At 45.1% G+C, this 17341-nt stretch overlaps 1 protein-coding gene across 1 annotated transcript in view; it reads left to right on the forward strand.

Moving 5' to 3' along the window:
• Positions 1-7204: 7204 nt before the first annotated feature.
• The window catches only part of LOC106588201 (TGF-beta receptor type-2), a 29626-nt gene continuing 19489 nt past the window's right edge, over positions 7205-17341 (forward strand). The window contains exon 1 of the mRNA XM_014176959.2: positions 7205-7510. Within this exon, the coding sequence (XP_014032434.2) occupies positions 7438-7510 (73 nt within the window). The 5' untranslated portion in view covers positions 7205-7437. The remainder of the gene's footprint in view (positions 7511-17341) is intronic.

Below are 17341 nucleotides of genomic sequence, written 5' to 3' on the forward strand. Positions count from 1 at the left end.
AATGGTGAGGGCGATGAGGGAATCGAGGTCCACCGGCAATTCCCAAGCGGCTAGCTCATCCATTATCTCCTTAGATAGTCCGTGAAGGAAGGGATCAAAAAGGGACTCCGGATTCCAGGCACTCTCGGCGGCCAGCGTGCAAAAGTCAACAGCGTAGTCTGCCATACTACGAGAATTTTGATGTGAATCCGGCAGTTTATGGGCCGCCTCTTTCCCGGATACCAAAGAATCGAAAACATTTCTCACCTCTGCCATAAAGTCCTCCAGATGACGACAAATGGCAGATTGTTGCTCCCAAACAGCCGTCACCCAGGAGAGCGCCCTTCCCGACATTAGCGTAATAATATATGCTATCTTAGATCGGCCCGAAGGAAAGGAAGATGGCTGTAGCTCAAAAATAAGGGAGCATTGAGAAAGAAAACCCCGGCAGGTACCAGGATCCCCAGAGTATCGCTCCGAAGGAGGTAAGCGCGGATCTCGGGGAGCCGGGGTAGGCTGTAAAACCTCACCACTCACAGGGAAAACGTTTCTGAGTGGTTGGGGGTTCTCAGAGGTGGCAGGCTGCCTATGAGCTAACTCCCTGATTTGCTCAATAATAGCCTTAAACCCCTGGTCGTGGCGTTCCGTCAAGGAACAAAACCCTTCCAGAAAGTCCAGCAGTAGCTCCTCATGCCTCCCTGCAGGGAGACAGAGTGGCGGAGCTGGTCCAGGTCTGCTGCCTCTGTCATGGCCAGTTCGTAATGTAAGGGCACAAGGGTTGACCCAGATGCAGACACAGGAGGCAAATGGTTAGAGTCCAAGATGTTTATTAACAATCCAAAAAGGGTAGGCAAGAGAATGGTTGTGGACAGGCAAAAGGTCAAAACCAGTTCAGAGTTCCAGAGGTACAGAAAGGCAGGCAGGCAGGCTCGAGTTCAGGGCAGTCAGAATGGTCAGGCAGGCGGGAATGAAAAACAGGCAAAGGTAAAAAATGGGAGGACGGTAAAAGAGAATAGAAAAGCAGGAGCACGAGAAAAACACGCTGGTTGACTTGAACATACAAGACGAACTGGCACAGAGAGACAGGAATCACAGGGATAAATAAACCAGGGAAAATAAGCGACACCTGGAGGGGTGGAGACAATCACAAGCACAGGTGAAACAGATCAGGGCGTGACACTTTTAGAGTATAGACCCAAAAGAAGAAAAAATGCTTCACTATCCCAATAATTACAGAGGACACTGTAATTCACTTGTACAACACTGGCTCTGACGCTCGTCGGATGTGGCAGGGCTTGCAAACCATTACAGACTATAAAAGGAAGCGCAGCCGAGAACTGCACAGTGACACAAGCCTACCAGACGAGCTAAACTACCTCTATGCTCGTTTCGAGGCAAACAACACTGAAACATGCATGAGAGCACCAGCTGTTCCGGACGACTGTGTGATCACGCTCTCCGCAGCCGATGTGACCTTTAAAACAGGTCAACTTTCACAAGGACGTGTACTGTGATTACCAGGACGTGTACTGCGAGCATGCGCTGACCAACTGGCAAGTGTCTTCACTAACATTTTCAACCTCTCCCTGTCCGAGTCTGTAATACCAACATGTTTTAAGCAGACCACCATAATCCTATGCCCAAGAACATTAAGGTAACCTGCCTGAAAGACTACCGACCCGTAGCACTCACGTCTGTAGCCATGAAGTGCTTTGAAAGGCTGGTCATGGCTCACATCAACACCATTATCCCAGAAACCCTAGACCCACTCCAATTTGCATACAGCCCTAACATATCCACAGATAACGCAATCTCTATTGCACTCCACATTGCCCTTTCCCACCTGGACAAAAGGAACACCTATGTGAGAATGCTATTCATTGACTGCAGCTCAGCGTTCAACACCCTAGTGCCCTCAAAGCTCATCAATAAGGACCCTGGGACTAAACACCTCCCTCTGCAACTGGATCCTGGACATCCTGACGGGCCGCCCCCAGGTGGTAAAGGTAGGTAACAACACATCCGCCACGCTGATCCTCAACACAGGGGCACCTCAGGGGTGCATGCTCAGTCCCCTTCTGTACTCCCTGTTCACTCATGACTGCACGGCCAGGCACAACTCCAACACCATCATGAAGTTTGCCGATGACACAACAGTGGTAGGCATGATCACCGATAACAACGAGACAGCCTATAGGGAGGAGGTAAGAGACCTGGCAGTGTGGTGCCAGGACAACAACCTCTCCCTCAACGTGATCAAGAAAAAGGAGATGATTGTGGACTACAGGAAAAGGAGGATGAGCATGCCCCCATTCTCATCGACGGGGCTGTAGTGGAGCAGGTTGAGAGCTTCAAGTTCCTTGGTGTCCACATCAACAAACTAACACTCCAAGACAGTCGTGAAGAGGGCACGACAAAACCTATTCCCCCTGAGGAGACTGAAAAGATTTGGCTTGGGTCCTCAGATCCTCAAAAGGTTCTACAGCTGCACCATCGAGAGCATCCTGACTGGTTGCATCATTGCCTGGTATGGCAAGTGCTTGGCCTCTGACCGCAAGGCACTACCGAGGGTAGTGTGTACGGCCCAGTACATCACTGGGGCCAAGCTTCCTGCCATCCAGGACCTCTACACCAGGCGGTGTCAGAGGAAGGCCCTAAAAATTGGCAAAGACTCCAGCCACCCTAGTCATAGACTGTTCTCTATGCTAACCCACAGCAAGCGGTACCGGAGCGCCAAGTCTAGGTCCAAGAGGCTTCTAAACAGCTTCTACCCCCAGGCCATAAGACTCCTGAAAATCGAATCAAATGGCTACCCAGACTACTTGCATATTTGCATTGCCCACCCCAACCCCCTTTTATGCCTCTGCTATGCTGTTATTATCTATGCATAGTCACCTTAATAACTCTGCCCACGCGTAAATATTACAGTGGCTTGCAAAAGTATTCACCCCCTTGATATTTTTCCTATTTTGTTGCCTTACAACCTGGAATTGAAATGGATTTTTGGATTTTTTTTACACCATTTTAAAGACAAGACTCTCGTTTAATCTAACCACATTGTCCGATTTCAAAAAGGCTTTACAGCGAAAGCAAAACATTAGATTATGTTATGAGAGTACATAGACACAAATAATCACACAGCCATTTTCCAAGCAAGCATATATGTCACATAAACCCAAACCACAGCTAAATGCAGCACTAACCTTTGATGATCTTCATCAGATGACACTCCTAGGACATTATGTTACACAATACATGCATGTTTTGTTCAATCAAGTTCATATTTATATCAAAAAACAGCTTTTTACATTAGCATGTGATGTTCAGAACTAGCATACCCACCGAAAACTTCCGGTGAATTTACTAAATTACTCATGATAAACGTTGACAAAATACATAACAATTATTTTAAGAATTATAGATACAGAACTCCTTTATGCAATCGCTATGTCCGATTTTAAAATAGCTTTTCGGCGAAAGCACATTTGCAATATTCTGAGTACATAGCTCGGCCATCACGGCTAGCTATTTTGACATCCGCCAACTTCGGGGTCACCTAAACTCAGAATTACTATTAGAAAAATTGGATTACCTTTGCTGTTCTTCGTCAGAATGCACTCCTAGGACTTCTACTTCAACAACAAATGTTGTTTTGGTTCCAAATAATCCATAGTTATATCCAAATACCTCCATTTTGTTAGTGCGTTCAGGTCACTATCCGAAGGGTGACGCACGAGCGCATTTCGTGACAAAAAAATTCAAAATATTCCATTACCGTACTTAGAAGCATGTCAAACGCTGTTTAAATTCTTTTTTTTATGCTATTTTTATCGTAAAATAGCAATAATATTCTAACCGAGCAACGTTGTATTCATTCAAAGACTGAAAGAAAAAAATGAAGAAGTCTCGTGAACGCGCATCTCCATTGTCACTGTCCCCAGGCTGACCACTTACAAACTCTGCTCCTATACTTTGCCCAGAGACAGCAGACACCCCATTCCACTTTCTGGCGGCTTTAGAGAGCCAATGGAAGCCTTAGAAAGTGTCACGTTACAGCACAGATGCTGTAATTTCGATAGAGATGCAACAGAAGGACAACAAATTGTCAGACAGGGCACTTCCTGCATGGAATCTTCTCAGGTTTTGGCCTGCCATATGAGTTCTGTTATACTCACAGACACCATTCAAACAGTTTTAGAAACTTTAGAGTGTTTTCTATCCAAATCTACTAATTATATGCATATTCTAGTTTCTGGGCAGGAGTAGTAACCAGATTAAAATCGGGTACGTTTTTTATCCGGCCGTGAAAATACTGCCCCCTATCCCAAAGAAGTTAATTTGGGTACGTTTTTCATCCGGCCGTGAAAATACTGCCCCCTACCCAAGAGAGGTTAAGCAATGGCTTTTTTCTAGCCACTCTTCCCTAAAGCCCAGCTCTATGGAGTGTATGGCTTAAATTGGTCCTATGGACAGATACTCCAATCTCCGCTGTGGAGCTTTGCAGCTCCTTCAGGGTTATCTTTGGTCTCTTTGTTGCCTCTGATTAATGCCCTCCTTGCCTGGTCCGTGAGTTTTGGGCGGCCCTCTCTTGGCAGGTTTGTTGTGGTGCCATATTCTTTACATTTTTTATAATGGATTTAATGGTGCTTCGTGGGATGTTCAAAGTTTCAGAACAGGTGTATATATACTGAGATCACGTGACACTTAGATTGCACACAGGTGGACTTTATTTAACTAATTATGTGACTTCTGAAGGTAATTGGTTGCACCAGATCTAATTTAGGGCTTCGTAGGAAAGTGAATACATATGTACGCACCACTTTTACGTTTTAATTTTAATTTAAAAAAATTTAAACAAGTTATTTTTTTCATTTCACTTCAACAATTTGGACTATTTTGTGTTTGTCCATTACATGAAATCCAAATAAAAATCCATTTAAATTTCAGATTGTAATGCAACAAAATAGGAAAAACGCCAAGGGGGATGAATACTTTTGCAAGGCACTATACCTCAATTACCTCGACTAACCGGTGCCACCTCACATTGACTCTGTACCTGTCAGTTTCACCTGTCTTTGTAATTGTCTTCACCCACCTCCAGGTGTCACCTGTTTTCCTCATTAGTCCCTGGGTACTTATTCCTGTGTTCCCTGTTTGTCTGTTGCCAGTTCGTCTTGTCTTGTCAAGTCAACCAGTGTGTTATTTCCTTGCTCCTGTTTTGTCCTTTTCTCTGTTTTTGCTAGTCCTCCCGGTTTTGACACTTGCTTGCCTTGACTCTGAACCCGCCTGCCTGACCATAATGCCTGCCCTGACCTTGAGCTGCCTGCCACCCTGTACCTCCTGGACTCTGACTTTGTTATGATCTTACCATCTGCCTCCCGTGTCTGCATCTGGGTCTCGCCCTGTGCCCTTATAGTGCGGTACCTCCTGTATATAGTCTCGCTATTGTTATTTTACTGCTGCTCTTTAATTACTTCTTCCTTTTATTTCTTATTCTTGTTTTTTAGCTACATTGCTGGTTAGGGTCTTGTAAATAAGCATTAAAGGAACTCACTCCAGCTTTATACTTACTTTTTAAAGTTGTAATAGTAGAATGCACAAGGTGCAATTTGGAAATTGGGTAGTGCATAATCAGTTCCTCTTGTCATTGCATACATTAGAGAGCTATTTCTAACTTGTCAAAAATGTCCAGATCAACAACCCCATGTCAGCTAGTTTTATTACATTGGTTTTTTATCACATAGGTGTTGTTGTAATATTTTTGTCACTCACATGAATACACATTAGACATGGCAAAATTAATAGAATTGCAAGAAAATTAGCTTTAAACTGTACAATTTTATTTGCATCCAATGACAAAATGTGTAGAATTGCAGGAAATAAGCCTTAAAATTGCAAAATTCTCTCCACCAACAAGAGGGTGTGAACAGTTTGTCATGAACAGTGCTATTGCCCATAGAAATAGACGTGGCACGCGTGTACAGGGGGGCGATGGATTTTGGAAGTGGGGCCCGAGTGTATCACAGTGCAATGATGATAAAACTGGGGGGAAGACAAAAATGCAATTTCAGAATGTGGGGGGATTATGTCCCTCCGTCCCCCGTCCCCAGTGAAAGTTGCACCCCAGGTTCTAAAGCCTGACATCATGGTTTGAGTATGCCAAGCAAAAACATATGCTGGCAGCCCAGCAATAGACCAGTTATTTATGTTACAGTAGACTTAACCCCTGAGTACCACCCATCAAAACAACACCTAGGAACATCAAGGAGCGCTCACCACCTTTACTGCCCCCCTCTGATGAATGATAGCTTTCCTCAGGAAGAGACATATGCAATGTATCAAATCGAATCAAATTTTATTTATCACATGCACCGAATACAACAAGTGTAGACCCTGGTGTGAAATGCTTACTTACACGGCCTTAATCAAAAACGCAGTTCAATAAATAGAGTTAAGAAAATATTTACTAAATAAACGAAAGTTAAAAGTAAAATAAAAAGTAACACAATAAAATTACATAACAATAACAATACTATATACAGGGGGTACCGGTACTGAGTCAATGTGCGGGGGTACAGGTTAGTTGAGGTAATTTGTACATGTAGTTAGGGGGAAAGTGACTATGCATAGATAATAAACAGCAAGTAGCAGCAGTGTAAAAACAGGGGGAGTCAATGTAAATAGTCTGGGTGGCCATTTGATTAATTGTTCAGCAGTCTTATAGCTTGGGGGTAAAAGCTGTTAGGGAGCCTTTTGGACCTAGACTTGGCGCTTTGGTATGCTTGCCGTGCGGTAGCAGACTGAACAGTCTATGACTTGGGTGACTGGAGTCTTTTACAAGTTGTTTCAGAGGTCCATGTGAAAAAGTGCTAATGAAGCAAGTAAAGAAGTTATGTCATTTGTTCTTATGTTTGTGAACATCAGACACAGCTGTATTTTGTCTGATCAATAATGTGTGTGTTATGGTACATGGTACAGTGAAGTGTGTAAAAATGGAAAGAATGATTCAAAATGTTGCATAATTGTAAGTAGAGAAGTGTTCAAATCATATGTTTTATTTGGATGTATACTTCTCCTCACTTCTTTCGAAATCATTGTCATCTATTTTGGAGCGTGTCATTTCAAGTTTTGCCTTCCAATAAACTCTGTGCTCATAATAACATGTTTCAAGACCAGTGAGCTACAAACCCAGCAGTTCGGAAGTAGCCTAAAGAAAAAAAACAGTCCTGCCCTTTCTGAAGATTTCCTGTTTCATGAAAGTGCATACATACTGTCTGACTCAAATACGGCAAATTCTGACTGCACTATTTACTTTAACCCAGGGTTGCTTGAGACGCATGAGAGCAACAGGCAGACGGAAAAATAAATCCGAAGAACGTCTCGAATTAAAGTCTGGATATTTACTATAATCAAGCTTTTAGTAAATGAAAAGAAGAGTAGTTTGTAATCCGTTTCTAAATGGAGCTACTTCGGTTTTCTGCTTTCTGGTGTGGAACGATACTCTTTGGTAGTGTTCTGCTAGAACAGAAGGGTGAGTTAAAACGTTGTTTCAGGTAGCCTATGAGTGTTGGTGGTCGGCTATAGTGTTATCGTTGGCTTAAAGTCATTATTGAAACATTTATGAGGTTATTGTAACATTGACACGTGTTTCTGTTTCCCCAAATTATAACTTCTAATTGCCATTCAGATTTTTGTAGCAGGTGGTCAAACATGATCCAGCTCTAGATTTTGGTGGAAGGCAAAATGTTCATCTCATTTGAGCTAAAACTCGCAAATATATTGATTGGCTTGTGTTACTGCGAATTTGAATGCATAGTATTTAATGTGTGCAAATTACGCAGTCAGTGTTGTTCAATATCAGGAACTCAGGAACTGTGGTACATTTATACCCAAATCCATTTTTTTTACTAAAGTGGGGATGGAATGACTGTATGAGCATAATGACTAACTATTTTCAATACTTCAATTGAGCGCTAGTATTTTCCAAGAGGAAATCATATAAGAAAATAATTTGAGTGTGCCATGATGTTTCTGCAAACGGGAAGTAGGCCTATGTATTAAAGTGCTTGCTTAACACAGTGGGAGGAGGTTTGGCTACACCACCTGTTGCAAGAGAAAACCTGCATGGTGGTCCTACCAATGGGACTTTTCATTCTTATGTACATTGTTGACACTGGAAGTGGGAATTATATTTGGTCTATAATTTGCAAGGTAGACGCATCATAAATTGTCATCTATTTGCCCCTGTCTCCAACTCCAACCCAGTCCCAATGGCACCAAACAGCTTTGACTTCTTATAATCCTCTCTCCCCCACATCTGCAATTATATTTTGGCATGGGTGACAATTAACAGCATTCATCCCCACCATAGCCCGTCTCCTTGGGCTTAAATGGCATACATTTTGAGAGGAGTTTTTCTAATGATATAATTACTTTTCACTCCACAACCTCTCTCGACTACCAGCTCTCAGCCCAAGATAATTCTTAGCCGTTCTGTTATAGCTCTATAACAGACTACAAACTTCACCTCATGCCAAATTCTAAACTGTACACCTCTGCAGTACTTAATCTTAATGTCTTTATTGGTTTGAGCACACAGACATGTACAGTACACCGTAAAAACAGGAATAACAGAATATAGCCTAATATCCGTCTGCAATATCCTGACACCGTGGATACTTCACTGTCTATACTGCTGTGTGAATGCTGCCACCTGCAGTGCATGTGGCTTCTCTAGATCTGCTCCAGTCACTCTGGTTTTCAGACTTGCAGGTTGTATTTCTGTTGCTTCAAGCCACAGCTCTACTCCAACCTGCAGATTGTGAACAGGCAGCTACAGTAGGCTTTATGTCCTGGTGCACAAGTACAACATTCTCTCCTAAGTCAGTAACCTTGATATTCTCTAACGTAGAGTATATTACTGCACTGTGAGTAAGTTGGAGGGAAGAGAACCTCATTTGCTCTCTCTCCTGTACCGATTTTGGAGGGAGGGGTGATTATTTTGACATGGCTGGTCACATGACCTGACAAAGTGGCTTTATCAGGTTCGCCCCCCTGCCAGCCGGTCCAATACACTGGGGACCCAGGCTGCGTCTAAAATGGCGCTCTATTCTCTATATAGTAAACGACTATTTATGAAATAGGGTTCCATTTGGGACACAACCCCAATCCTAACCCATTTCGCTTGGCTGAACTCAGCTCTCTGCGACGGAAATTCTTCAAGAGGAAATCCTTGAGCTGCACATGCAGACAGGCCCAGTTAACGGCCAATAACCCACTTTCACTATCGGTTGTGTCACGAGGACACTGCTGATGCAAGTAACAGGTTGAACTTTCTCTTCCTATGTGTGCAGTCTGTTACACTTAGATTTAGTGTGGTTATGTGGCGGTGACCTCAATTGAGTCTGTAAGATCTCTCCCTCCTTCATCTCTTTTTACTTCATTTCACCTCATCTCTGTTTTAGCTATTAAGAGCGTCTGATTTCTGATTTCAGTCAGGTTCTGTTTTTATTCATGCTAAAGACACGCCATAAAGGTCTGGAAGGAGAGCAAATAAGAAAGAAGGGAGTGATGTGGTAGTACTCTCCCTGGTGTGAAATCTCTCAATTTCTCTCTTTCTCACAAATACACGCTCCAACATTATGTCCTGGTCTTTGATATTCACAAAGTCAATCGGCAAGACACAAATTTGCAAATTGAAGACTACACGACTGAAAGATATACTGATGTTCAATGTTCCCTTTGTTTGTTTTTATTGTCTTGTCTGGCGGTTGTCTTAGTAGAGATGACTATCATACACAAACAGGGACACATCCCACCACTGACTCCCCGTGTGAAGTCAAGTCTGAACACGACCATGGTAGATGGATGGCACTGCGGAATGTGCTGATTGTTCACAGTAGAATTTAGGCTCTGGGGAAATAGTTGACATTGGTTGAAAAATGAATGTACATGTTAAATTGAAATTAATGGATTGGAGATTAAAATAATGTATCACTTATTTAAACAACTGTCTCTTGGAATAATTATACTTAGCTACATAGTACCATAAGGAACATTAGTTTTGTCTATTTCACATATTATTTTCAAAGTGAAATTGTCAAGTCTCTCAGTAATGATACATTCCTTCACGTAGTCTGGACTGAGATATGAGGTTAAGGTTTCACTGTACTCACTGATGTTCAACAGACCATACTTTTCCAGTGCAGGAAATGTCCATATTAATATATTAGATGTTAAAGTTCACCTTTCTGGTGTTTGTAGCCTTTTGTTTGTCTGTGTAATTGGAGGGAAATGTCAGTTTCCCAAGTCGAGCAAAGTTATCATCTTTGTTAGGTTAATACAGTTTAGGCCCATATAACAGCAATCAAAGACCGGGGTTCAATCCAAAACTGTGCTATATAGTGCGCTTGACATTTAAAGGTAATTGAGCCAACATCTGCAACATTTACCACGATCAAATTAAATCCCGGTCAAAGTTCTTATCTTCTGTTTTAGACCCTCAGAGAGTGAACTGTACTCATTTGTAATAGTGCATTTTCTTCTTATTTTACCAGGTAAGTTGACCAAGAACACATTCTCATTTACAGCAATGACCTGGTGAATAGTTACAGGGAGAGGAGGGGGAATGAATGAGCCAATTGGAAGCTGGGGATGATTAGGTGGCCATGATGGTATGAGGGCCAGATTGGTCATTTTCCCAGGACACCAGGGTTAACACCCCTACTCTTATGATAAGTGCCATGGGCTCTTTAGTGACCACAGAGAGTCAGGGTACCGGGGTTAACACCCCTACTCTTATGATAAGTGCCATGGGCTCTTTAGTGACCACAGAGAGTCAGGGTACCGGGGTTAACACCACTACTCTTACGATACGTGCCATGGGCTCTTACCACAAAAGTTATAAGTGCCATGGGCTCTTTAGTGACCACAGAGAGTCAGGACACCGGGTTTAACACCACTACTCTTACGATAAGTGCCATGGGATCTTTAGTGACCACAGAGAGTCAGGACACCGGGGTTAACACCACTACTCTTACGATAAGTGCCATGGGCTCTTTAGTGACCACAGAGAGTCAGGACACCGGGGTTAACACCACTACTCTTACGATAAGTGCCATGGGATCTATAGTGACCACAGAGAGTCAGGACACCGGGGTTAACACCACTACTCTTACGATAAGTGCCATGGGATCTATAGTGACCACAGCGAGTCAGGACACCGGGGTTAACACCACTACTCTTACGATAAGTACCATGGGATCTATAGCGACCACAGAGTCTCAGGACACCAGCGTTAACACCCCTACACTGACCACAGAGAGTCAGGACACCAGGGTTAACACCCCTACTCTGACCACAGAGTCAGGGCACCAGGGTTAACACTCCTATTCTTACGATAAGTACCATGGGATCTATAGTGACCACAGAGAGTCAGGACACCAGGGTTAACACCCCTACTCTGACCACAGAGAGTCAGGACACCAGGGTTAACACTCCTATTCTTGCGATAAGTACCATGGGATCTATTGTGACCACAGAGAGTCAGGGTACCGGGGTTAACACTCCTATTCTTATGATAAGTGCCATGGGCTCTTTAGTGACCACAGAGAGTCAGGACACCGGGGTTAACACCACTACTCTTACGATAAGTACCATGGGATCTGTAGTGACCACAGAGAGTCAGGACACCAGGGTTAACACCCCTACTCATTCCACAGAGAGTCAGGACACCAGGGTTAACACCCCTACTCTGACCACAGTCAGGACACCAGGGTTAACACTCCTATTCTTACGATAAGTACCATGGGATCTATAGTGACCACAGAGAGTCAGGACACCGGGGTTAACACTCCTATTCTTACGATAAGTACCATGGGATCTATAGTGACCACAGAGAGTCAGGACACCACGGTTAACACCCCTACTCTGACCACAGAGAGTCAGGACACCAGGGTTAACACTCCTATTCTTATGATAAGTGCCATGGGCTCTTTAGTGACCACAGAGAGTCAGGACACCGGGGTTAACACCACTACTCTACAGCGTTTTAGTGACCACAGAGAGTCAGGACACCGGGGTTAACACCACTACTCTTACGATAAGTGCCATGGGCTCTTTAGTGACCACAGAGAGTCAGGGCACCGGGGTTAACACCACTACACTTACGATAAGTGCCATAGGCTCTTTAGTGACCACAGAGAGTCAGGACACCGGGGTTAACACCACTACTCTTACGATAAGTACCATGGGATCTATAGTGACCACAGAGAGTCAGGACACCGGGGTTAACACCACTACTCTTACGATAAGTGCCATGGGCTCTTTAGTGACCACAGAGAGTCAGGACACCGGGGTTAACACCACTACTCTTACGATAAGTGCCATGGGCTCTTTAGTGACCACAGAGAGTCAGGACACCGGGGTTAACACCACTACACTTACAATAAGTGCCATGGGATCTTTAGTGACCACAGAGAGTCAGGACACCGGGGTTAACACCACTACTCTTACGATAAGTGCCATGGGCTCTTTAGTGACCACAGAGAGTCAGGACACCAGGGTTAACACTCCTATTCTTGCGATAAGTACCATGGGATCTATAGTGACCACAGAGAGTCAGGGTACCGGGGTTAACACTCCTATTCTTATGATAAGTGCCATGGGCTCTTTAGTGACCACAGAGAGTCAGGACACCGGGGTTAACACCACTACTCTTACGATAAGTACCATGGGATCTATAGTGACCACAGAGAGTCAGGACACCAGGGTTAACACCCCTACTCATTCCACAGAGAGTCAGGACACCAGGGTTACCCCCCTACTCTGACCACAGTCAGGACACCAGGGTTAACACCCCTACTCTTACGATAAGTACCATGGGATCTATAGTGACCACAGCGAGTCAGGACACCGGGGTTAACACCTCTACTCTTACGATAAGTACCATGGGATCTATAGCGACCACAGAGTGTCAGGACACCAGGGTTAACACCCCTACACTGACCACAGAGAGTCAGGACACCAGGGTTAACACCCCTACTCTGACCACAGAGTCAGGGCACCAGGGTTAACACTCCTATTCTTACGATAAGTACCATGGGATCTATAGTGACCACAGAGAGTCAGGACACCAGGGTTAACACCCCTACTCTGACCACAGAGAGTCAGGACACCAGGGTTAACACCCCTACTCTCACCACAGAGAGTCAGGGCACCAGGGTTAACACTCCTATTCTTACGATAAGTACCATGGGATCTATAGTGACCACAGAGAGTCAGGACAACAGGTTAACACTCCTATTCTTACGATAAGTACCATGGGATCAATAGTGACCACAGAGAGTCAGGACACCAGGGTTAACACCTCTACTCATATGATAAGTACCATGGGATCTATTGTGACCACAGAGAGTCAGGACACCAGGGTTAACACCCCTACTCTTGCGATAAGTGCCATGGGATCTATAGTGACCACAGAGAGTCAGGACACCGGGGTTAACACTCCTACTCTTATGATAAGTGCCATGGGCTCTTTAGGGACCACAGAGAGTCAGGACACCGGGGTTAACACCACTACTCTTACGATAAGTACCATGGGATCTATAGCGACCACAGAGAGTCAGGACACCAGGGTTAACACCCCTACTCATTCCACAGAGAGTCAGGACACCAGGGTTAACACCCCTACTCTGACCACAGAGTCAGGGCACCAGGGTTAACACTCCTATTCTTACGATAAGTACCATGGGATCTATAGTGACCACAGAGAGTCAGGACACCAGGGTTAACACCCCTACTCTGACCACAGAGAGTCAGGACACCAGGGTTAACACTCCTATTCTTATGATAAGTACCATGGGATCTATAGTGACCACAGAGAGTCAGGACACCAGGGTTAACACTCCTATTCTTATGATAAGTACCATGGGCTCTTTAGTGACCACAGAGAGTCAGGACACCGGGGTTAACACCACTACTCTTACGATAAGTACCATGGGATCTATAGTGACCACAGAGAGTCAGGACACCGGGTTTAACACCACTACTCTTACGATAAGTGCCATGGGCTCTTTAGTGACCACAGAGAGTCAGGACACCGGGGTTAACACCACTACTCTTACGATAAGTGCCATGGGATCTTTAGTGACCACAGAGAGTCAGGACACCGGGGTTAACACCACTACTCTTACGATAAGTACCATGGGATCAATAGTGACCACAGAGAGTCAGGACACCGGGGTTAACACCACTACTCTTACGATAAGTGCCATGGGATCTATAGTGACCACAGAGAGTCAGGACACCGGGGTTAACACCACTACTCTTACGATAAGTGCCATGGGATCTTTAGTGACCACAGAGAGTCAGGACACCGGGGTTAACACCACTACTCTTACGATAAGTACCATGGGATCTATAGCGACCACAGAGTGTCAGGACACCAGGGTTAACACCCCTACACTGACCACAGAGAGTCAGGACACCAGGGTTAACACCCCTACTCTGACCACAGAGTCAGGACACCAGGGTTAACACTCCTACTCTTACGATAAGTACCATGGGATCTATAGTGACCACAGAGAGTCAGGACACCAGGGTTAACACCCCTACTCTTGACCACAGAGAGTCAGGACACCAGGGTTAACACCCCTACTCTGACCACAGAGAGTCAGGACACCAGGGTTAACACTCCTATTCTTACGATAAGTACCATGGGATCTATAGTGACCACAGAGAGTCAGGACAACAGGTTAACACTCCTATTGTTACGATAAGTACCATGGGCTCAATAGTGACCACAGAGAGTCAGGACACCAGGGTTAACACCTCTACTCTTACGATAAGTGCCATGGGATCTATAGTGACCACAGAGAGTCAGGACACCGGGTTAACACCCCTACTCTTGCGATAAGTACCATGGGCTCTATAGTGACCACAGAGAGTCAGGACACCGGGGTTAACACCACTACTCTTACGATAAGTACCATGGGATCTATAGTGACCACAGAGTCAGGACACCAGGGTTAACACCACTACACTGACCACAGTGAGTCAGGACACCAGGGTTAACACCCCTACTCTGACCACAGAGTCAGGGCACCAGGGTTAACACTCCTATTCTTACGATAAGTACCATGGGATCTATAGTGACCACAGAGAGTCAGGACACCAGGGTTAACACCCCTACTCTGACCACAGAGAGTCAGGACACCAGGGTTAACACCCCTACTCTCACCACAGATCGCCCAGTTACACTCCTATTCTTACGATAAGTACCATGGGATCTATAGTGACCACAGAGAGTCAGGACAACAGGTTAACACTCCTATTGTTACGATAAGTACCATGGGATCAATAGTGACCACAGAGAGTCAGGACACCAGGGTTAACACCTCTACTCATATGATAAGTACCATGGGATCTATTGTGACCACAGAGAGTCAGGACACCAGGGTTAACACTCCTATTCTTGCGATAAGTACCATGGGATCTATAGTGACCACAGAGAGTCAGGGTACCGGGGTTAACACTCCTATTCTTATGATAAGTGCCATGGGCTCTTTAGGGACCACAGAGAGTCAGGACACCGGGGTTAACACCACTACTCTTACGATAAGTACCATGGGATCTATAGTGACCACAGAGAGTCAGGACACCAGGGTTAACACCCCTACTCATTCCACAGAGAGTCAGGACACCAGGGTTAACACCCCTACTCTGACCACAGTCAGGACACCAGGGTTAACACTCCTATTCTTACGATAAGTACCATGGGATCTATAGTGACCACAGAGAGTCAGGACACCAAGGTTAACACCCCTACTCTGACCACAGAGAGTCAGGACACCAGGGTTAACACTCCTATTCTTATGATAAGTACCATGGGATCTATAGTGACCACAGAGAGTCAGGACACCAGGGTTAACACTCCTATTCTTATGATAAGTACCATGGGCTCTTTAGTGACCACAGAGAGTCAGGACACCAGGGTTAACACCACTACTCTTACGATAAGTGCCATGGGCTCTTTAGTGACCACAGAGAGTCAGGACACCGGGGTTAACACCACTACTCTTACGATAAGTGCCATGGGATCTTTAGTGACCACAGAGAGTCAGGACACCGGGGTTAACACCACTACTCTTACGATAAGTGCCATGGGCTCTTTAATGACCACAGAGAGTCAGGACACCGGGGTTAACACCACTACTCTTACGATAAGTACCATGGGATCTATAGCGACCACAGTGTCAGGACACCGGGTTAACACCACTACCTTACGATAAGTCCATGGAGTGACCGCAGAGAGTCAGGACACCGGGGTTAACACCACTACTCTACGATAGTCCTGATCGTGACCACAGAGGTCAGGGCACCGGGTTAACACCACTACTCTTACGATAAGTACCATGGGATCTATAGCGACCACAGTGTCAGGACACCAGGGTTAACACCACTACACTGACCACAGTGAGTCAGGACACCAGGGTTAACACCCCTACTCTGACCACAGAGTCAGGGCACCAGGGTTAACACTCCTATTCTTACGATAAGTACCATGGGATCTATAGTGACCACAGAGAGTCAGGACACCAGGGTTAACACCCCTACTCTGACCACAGAGAGTCAGGACACCAGGGTTAACACCCCTACTCTTACGATAAGTAGGGATAGACCACAGAGAGTCAGGGCACCAGGGTTAACACTCCTATTCTTACGATAAGTACCATGGGATCTATAGTGATCACAGAGAGTCAGGACACCAGGGTTAACACCTCTACTCTTATGATAAGTACCATGGGATCTATAGTGACCACAGAGAGTCAGGACACCAGGGTTAACACCCCTACTCTTGCGATAAGTACCATGGGATCTATTGTGACCACAGAGAGTCAGGACACCAGGGTTAACACTCCTATTCTTGCGATAAGTACCATGGGATCTATAGTGACCACAGAGAGTCAGGACACCGGGGTTAACACCACTACTCTTACGATAAGTACCATGGGATCTATCGTGACCACAGAGAGTCAGGACACCAGGGTTAACACCCCTACTCATTCCACAGAGAGTCAGGACACCAGGGTTAACACCCCTACTCTGACCACAGTCAGGACACCAGGGTTAACACTCCTATTCTTACGATAAGTACCATGGGATCTATAGTGACCACAGAGAGTCAGGACACCAGGGTTAACACCCCTACTCTGACCACAGAGAGTCAGGACACCAGGGTTAACACTCCTATTCTTATGATAAGTACCATGGGATCTATAGTGACCACAGAGAGTCAGGACACCAGGGTTAACACTCCTATTCTTATGATAAGTACCATGGGCTCTTTAGTGACCACAGAGAG

This window comes from Salmo salar, chromosome ssa27, assembly GCF_905237065.1.
Source record: "Salmo salar chromosome ssa27, Ssal_v3.1, whole genome shotgun sequence".
Lineage (NCBI taxonomy): Eukaryota > Metazoa > Chordata > Actinopteri > Salmoniformes > Salmonidae > Salmo > Salmo salar.